We start from the raw sequence: 7,180 nt of genomic DNA, 5'->3' as shown, positions 1-7,180 counted from the left end.
AAGAATGGTGGCTTGTTCACAGTATGGATTAATACTAAATATGAATTACTACTAAAATTGTTCAAACTCAGACATTTATTCAATCGGGTTTGACTGCCTGTCATTAACCTAATCATAATTGTCTATCCATTAAAAGAAAGATATGCCCATCAATATAACACCTTTGTTTTATTATTGCATCTTATTTCTGAGAATCTGGTTAATGCATAATAACAGTAATGGCACAGTAACAGCAATAATACATAAAACACAATAATAATACATAAAACACAATAATAATACAATAATAATACATAAGAACACAATAATAATACATAATAATACAATAATAATACATAAGAACACAATAATAATACATAATAATACAATAATAATACATAATAACACAATAATAATACATAATAATACAATAATAATAATACATAATAATACATAATAATACAATAATAATACATAAAACACAATAATAATGCAATAATAATACAATAAAGTCCCACTTTGTTAGCACTATTCTGATATCAACTCCCAGTTAACAAAAATGAAAATGATTTCATATGTACTCAGTTGCTTCAACCCAGATCTGCCATTGCATTATGTGCCATCAATACTAATAGACAATGATCAGGACAATTCAATAAGCATAGCTCAGCTATTGGAAATGGATACCAATAGACAATGATCAGAACAGTTCAATAAGATTTGTTCAGCTATTGGAAATGGATACCAACAGACAATGATCAGAACAGTTCAATAAGCATAGTTCAGCTATTGGAAATGAATACTAATAGACCATGATCAGGACAATTCAATAAGCATAGTTCAGCTATTGGAAATGGATACCAATAGACCATGATCAGGACTATTTTTCAGCAAGTCTTGCAATGTCAGATCTTGAAATTAACTGAATTTTTCATTTTTGCAGAGTTGCAGTCTTTCATTGTGATTTATTCTGCATTGTTCCTTTGTCTGACAAATACTTTGGATTCCAGAGAAGCAAGAAATATATCACACAAAAACAGTATAGACTGCCCTTTTCATAGCATGATTTTAATTAATGACTGTCACACATTGTATAAAAATAAGTCCTCCCTTTACCTATGTTTACTTCACCTATCAGAGTGGAATAAGAATTTGAATAATGACTGACACAATAGCAAGTCACCTTTGCTTTTAAAACATTATACCTTTTGATGTGGACATCATGCTCAGCATCTGTCATATTCAGTACCATTGAATATCATGGTCAAATTAGAACTTAGATTGTTGTCCTTTGTTTTGATGCAATGATCGGTTGGTATCACTGAAAGTCCCTGTAACCATATCTTCCATTGTACCAACACTTCATAATCCTTTTATAGTTGCTTGGCTCATATTTTATCTAAAGTTTTGTGTCATGCACAGTCTCTTCAAAAACAGAGGTGGACGTTTTCAAGTGATCCTGCAATTGAGTTTTAGTTCTTTGTTCAGAAGACCTATCTGGTGACAAATATTTTGTTATGTTCTCTGAGTTGTTTTCTTCACCTGCAATGATAAAGAATGAATCACAAAATACAACACTCCCTCTTTATAAGGTCCTTCATCATTACACAGTTGCCTTGGCAAGGCAACATATGGCAAGGCAATTCCATTGATCTATTCATTCATCCATCTACTATCAAATCATCCAACCATCCCTCATCCATTTATACAGACAAGTGCCCATCCATGTGCACAGACTTGTACCATTAAACAATTGCCCATCCACTGAAATATAGACTTTTAAAGTTAGACAAGTGCACATCTTTCATGCAGACTTGTACAGTTCCCAGGATAAGTAAATATTCAAATTGCACTATATCTGACCATAAATCAATGAAATAATTTGTTTTTTAAAATGCACATAGAAAATACTGATTTAATGTTAAATGCTCCCAAATTTATACATAATAGACAATATTTATTTTTAATGATCATATTTTCACACTTTTTGATGGAAACAAAAGTTTAAAATTATCAAAATTAATGTACATACAGCAGTATATGGAAATTTTGCTAGAAATTTAACATACAGTAACATTAGAAATTAGTAACGTTAAGAGTAGGATTGAGCATTTAATGTACAGTAACCATCATGCGAGTACATGATTGTAAATCAAAAGACTGAAATATACCTGTAAAAGACTCATTCATATAGCCATCCAGATTTTTCCTTTCTGTATCTGTCCTGTGAACTGTGACATTTTGCATCTAAAAAGACACAAGAAAATATAGAGACAAGCATCCAATAATCTGAAATAAAATTAGCCAATAACAGTCACATTAATTGATCTATCGCACCATAGTTATTCTATGGAAAGGAAATTTGTTAAGTGAAGCAAATTCTCTGGATGTTTTTTTCTTGTGTTAAATGTCTGAACAAGAATAGTATCTTTGATACAATCTTGAAATTCAAGTTGCTTATACAAATATCAATTAAATGTATGAATAAACTAAACATGATGACTAAAAAATGAAAAAGACTAAATGAACAATCTGCACACACATTATTCAAGGAAAGTAGATTAAAAAAATTCATACATAAAGTTATATGCCAGTTAGATGGAAGACAAGTAGCTGATAGATATTGCTGAAATGCAGGCACATGAAAAATACAACCATTAAGGTTTGATAACTACACTTTACAATTTGACAAAGATGATTCAGTGAAAGGATAAAGATTGCTGTAATATGAAATATTATGCAGAATCCATAAAACTGGTAGTGTGCATGGTTGTAGGATTGCTTAATGCTGCATGGCAACACCTGGGTGTGGTATTTCTTAATGCTGCATGGCAACACCTGGGTGTGGTATTTCTCAATGCTGCATGGCAACACCTGGGTGTGGTATTTCTCAATGCTGCATGGCAACACCTGGGTGTGGTATTTCTTAATGCTGCATGGCAACACCTGGGTGTGGTATTTCTCAATGCTGCATGGCAACACCTGGGTGTGGTATTTCTCAGTGCTGCATGGCAACATTAGTATATAATTTAGTTTTATTTAAGTCCTTTGGGTTTATGATGTATATATTTTACTTCTTTAAATTCAGTGGATGGCTTGTGTTATAGTAAAAGTACATGTACAATACACGTAGAAATTCATTACTAAATAAAGGCCTATTCTAAGGTCAAGTTAACAACTGTTTCAAGTATGCCACACATTATTTGAATGTGGGTCATGTCAGCTTAGCATGATAATAGGAGTACATTAGTCCTGTGTGGATTATCATGCACTCCCTATATGCTGATTGGCTCAATAATTTCAGAAGGTCAGAACATGACTCGAGTTTTTCACAATTTAAGGATTTAAATGTTTAAGAATGTTTTTATTGATTCAGATTTTGTTGATTGGTGCGCACATAGACTAAATAAAAGAATTAAAACACTATATTAAAATACAGCTTTGTAAAAGTCTTGAGAGGAACTTGTGATTTATTTATAATATGATCGTTGCACTTTTATTTATTTTAAAACAGACAGCAGCTTGAGGATTATGTGAAATTATTTAAGGATTTGAACATTTAACTAATTCAGTCAGATTACATGAAAATTTCATGGACTTTGGTAATATTGTACCTAAATGGGATTATTTTGAAGTAAAAACATTTGGATTTAGAACTGTGATTCTTAGGTGGTGCTAGCACATTGGCATATAAGCACATTACAACCTTCATTCTGAATACCTTCAAATAGTTTCCGGATTTGAAATTGAATGTATAATTTAGGATAATATTTTAGGAATTAATACACTGTGTGTTATTTTTAATTCTTTCACTTTGTTTAATTTTACATTTTAGGGAAATAAATTTATATTTTGGAAACTTGTATGTTTTTATGGTTTTACCTTGTCGTGTTACATAGTTTAAGCCACTAGACGTAACACTTTAGATACATCAACAATTTATGAAAATCCAGTTACTCTATTAAACTTGGGTGAAATCTTATCATCAATAGTGAGGTAGCAAGGAGTGGCATCGAAAAGGGGACAAATAATCAGATTATAATATAAGATAATGATCATTTATAAACAACATGATTAGTTTTATTTTGGTACAGAACCTTGCTTTTTCCCTTGGAAATTATATTTTCCTCATTTTTTTATTATTTGTAAGTAATACATAAGTTGTCTACTGATATTGGAGTCTAAGGTCTTGCCTGAGTAACAAAAATTAGAATGTTCTAGAAGCGATTTTTTTTACGAATTTGATGAGAAATTGACTTTCATCCTGGTTATCTCATTATGTCTTGAATTTATGTATAAGGTTATTGTTATTGACATTTTGTATTCTCATTTTAATATCAGTATTTTTAGAATCAACATTAGCTGTGTTCTGATATAATTGGAGATGAATTATTTATTTTAATTATTCATTGGAATTAATAGGTGTTGATTGACATTTTGGGATAAAACATTCTTTAGGATTATTGTGAATTCATTCAAAGGACTTTCTGAATTATGTCATTGTGATACAGCAAGACTATTGGTACAACTGCACATTCAAAACTATTGTACATCAGCACATACAAAATTGGAATTCATTCGAAACATTCCATTATTTTGGACTTGTGAACATTTATGATCGTTTGGGATTGAATATGCAATACTGAAAGTTCAACTGAAAGTTTCACGTTGCACCTTAAAGAGATTAATTATTTGTTGAATTTTCAAAACTTGCTGTTCTGCTTACTTCGTTTAAGACCATAGGTTCGTAATAATTCATTTAGTGAAAACTCATAACAATTAAAAATGTTAAATTCAGCAAGTTTTTAAACAAATTACACTGTAAGGTAAAACATTACAAACACTACGTAGCATTCACTGATCAAGAAATTGCCGATAATGATGCGAAAATTACTGGATTTTAATTCATGATCTAGGTTGCTCTTGTTTATAAGTTAAATTCAATTTAACGTTTGAAGAACTAAATGGTCTTATTTTCCAAATCATGCTGTTCCTCAAGTAAGGCTTGATGCTATTAACAATTTGATGCACGTTTTGATTTTTGCCATGAAGATTTTGATTGTTACCACATAGAATATGTACTGTTTTACACTTCTCACGAATGAAACTTAAAGTTTTTCATTTTGATTCTGTATACAATTTGCTTATTTGAACTTTTTAACTCTAGTTTCTTCTCACTCGCTTTCGAGTCGTTAAATAAAGTAGTGAAACCTATATGCTTGGTTATTTTATTATCAACATTTCAGTGTATATTCGATCACTAACTTTTTTGTTGCAATCAGGCTTTATCTAAATTCCGCAATCATGCTTTGTATGGAATGTGTCATCCGACTTTGAGATCATGCTACTGTTGCTTATCAACATCTGCAGTGACCTGGAATCATGTTCTTCTCTGTTCAAGGCACTAGCTAAGTAACCTATATACATATTTTCGTTGTACAGAATGACTACTCGGCTTAATCTTGCTGAGTGGTCTAGAGATTCATGTGACTTTTGTTTCTCCTCAGTGGCAAGAAAAACACTCGCCCATCAAATTTTTAATTAAAAAAGTTCATGAGTGGTACAGAAATCTGACTGTTCAGTTTTCAAGAAACATTTTTCCAAACACTCGTTCATTGGATTTACCACTCCTACCCAGTGGTCAAGAAATAGACACTCGTTTGGATTTATTATTATTTCATTAAGCAGTTCAGAACTTGCTATACTTGTATACTGGAATTAACCATCATTAATTTTGATGCGTTAATTCTGAATTCCTTAGGTACTGAGTTGATTGAATTTTAAAGTGTTTTCAAATCGATTTTAAGCGATAAAAAATAAATTCATGAAGAACTCAACAAAATGTGAAACACAATGAATTTTGCAACGAAATTTCATAAGATATCGATAGTAGGAACCCTTCTCAAATATTTACCTAAACGTGACAGTAGGAACAATTCCCTAATATTTACCTAAACGTGACAGTAGGAACCCTTCACAAATATTTACCTACACGTGACAGTAGGAACCCTTCCCTAATATTTACCTAAACATGACAGTAGGAACCTTTCCCTAATAATCACCTGAGCGAGCCATTAAAAACTCTTCCAAATCCACGAATAACAACGGAATGGTGTTTTTGTGCAAAGGAACGAAAATCGATACGGACTAAAAATAGACTATAATGGTTAGCTACATGCTTTATTGCATAGACCTAATGAGCATAGAAGAATATAAGTATTCTCAACAACATCTCGAGATGTCTTTATGAATGTTTTTCTTTTCTTTTCTTTCAATGGGTTTATTTCGCCCTTGACATTAGATTTATGCCTGCTGTGCAAGAAAAGTTTCCTTTTCAAACGTCTAAATGTCGACAGTATTACACAGAAAATTTCTTTCGGCATCCAAATGAACAAATTTCTATCAGGCTACAAATACAAATATAATAACGGAAAAACACATGCAATATATTCAGCCATACTTTGAACAACTTACATTTAATGCCGAGGAACCACTGTTCACTATTATTGGTTGCTTAGGTTGTAACGCTATAGATGATGCTGGTCTTGAAAAAATACAGAGAATTTGTAGTGTTAGAATCTAAGACTTGTGTTAGCTTCTGTCATGTGACTTCAAAATATTTGAATTAGGATAAACGACTAGCATTTACAAATTTTCTCTTCAAACTTTTTGATAATCTTTAAGTGTTTATTACAGAATGTATCACTTTACACTTTATTCACTCTGCCAAAATTATCGTGAATCTTTAAAATATCTATCTGACAAAGGAATTGAGAGATTTAGTTAAACTAAAGAATGACAGTAAATAAAAATTATATTTTTGTATGTAATGAACATAAAGTGAATTGATACTCTATACAACGTACCATGAATATAGATTTTTTACGATACAATTTAGCATCTTGTTTATAGAGATAGTTAACCTCTGAACAGAATCTACATACCAGTATTAAAAATTAACATTCTTTATTTATCCTTTTAGCACAAAAATATTTTTATAATATTTACATATATATGAGGATTGAAATAAAATATGAAACTGTTCATAGAATCATTTATATTTTTTAAAATCATTAAGATACTTAAAGCAGAATGAACCACTGTTAAATTCAAAATATTCTTACATAGTTGTGGATTAAAAATAAAGTCACTGTGAAGAAATATCTTTGAACTTTTCATTGTTTTACGATAACACAAATTT

The 7,180-nt window shown here is 30.8% G+C and overlaps 1 protein-coding gene across 1 annotated transcript in view; it reads right to left on the bottom strand.

The window, feature by feature from the left end:
• Nucleotides 1-496: 496 nt before the first annotated feature.
• Nucleotides 497-7,180, bottom strand: part of LOC149787297 (sodium/hydrogen exchanger 3-like) — a 31,184-nt gene continuing 24,500 nt past the window's right edge. Inside the window, exons 9-11 of the mRNA XM_089978365.1 lie at nucleotides 6,454-6,523; nucleotides 2,151-2,226; nucleotides 497-1,521 (exon numbers count right to left, since the gene is read on the bottom strand). Of these exons, the coding sequence (XP_089834491.1) occupies nucleotides 1,379-1,521; nucleotides 2,151-2,226; nucleotides 6,454-6,523 (289 nt within the window). The 3' untranslated portion in view covers nucleotides 497-1,378. The remainder of the gene's footprint in view (nucleotides 1,522-2,150; nucleotides 2,227-6,453; nucleotides 6,524-7,180) is intronic.

Source organism: Sinohyriopsis cumingii, chromosome 12, assembly GCF_028554795.1.
Source record: "Sinohyriopsis cumingii isolate HCF-2022 chromosome 12, ASM2855479v2, whole genome shotgun sequence".
In the NCBI taxonomy this organism is placed as follows: Eukaryota; Metazoa; Mollusca; class Bivalvia; order Unionida; family Unionidae; genus Sinohyriopsis; species Sinohyriopsis cumingii.
The sequence above is the reverse complement of the archived record's forward strand: the minus strand, read 5'-3'. Positions and strand labels throughout refer to the sequence as shown.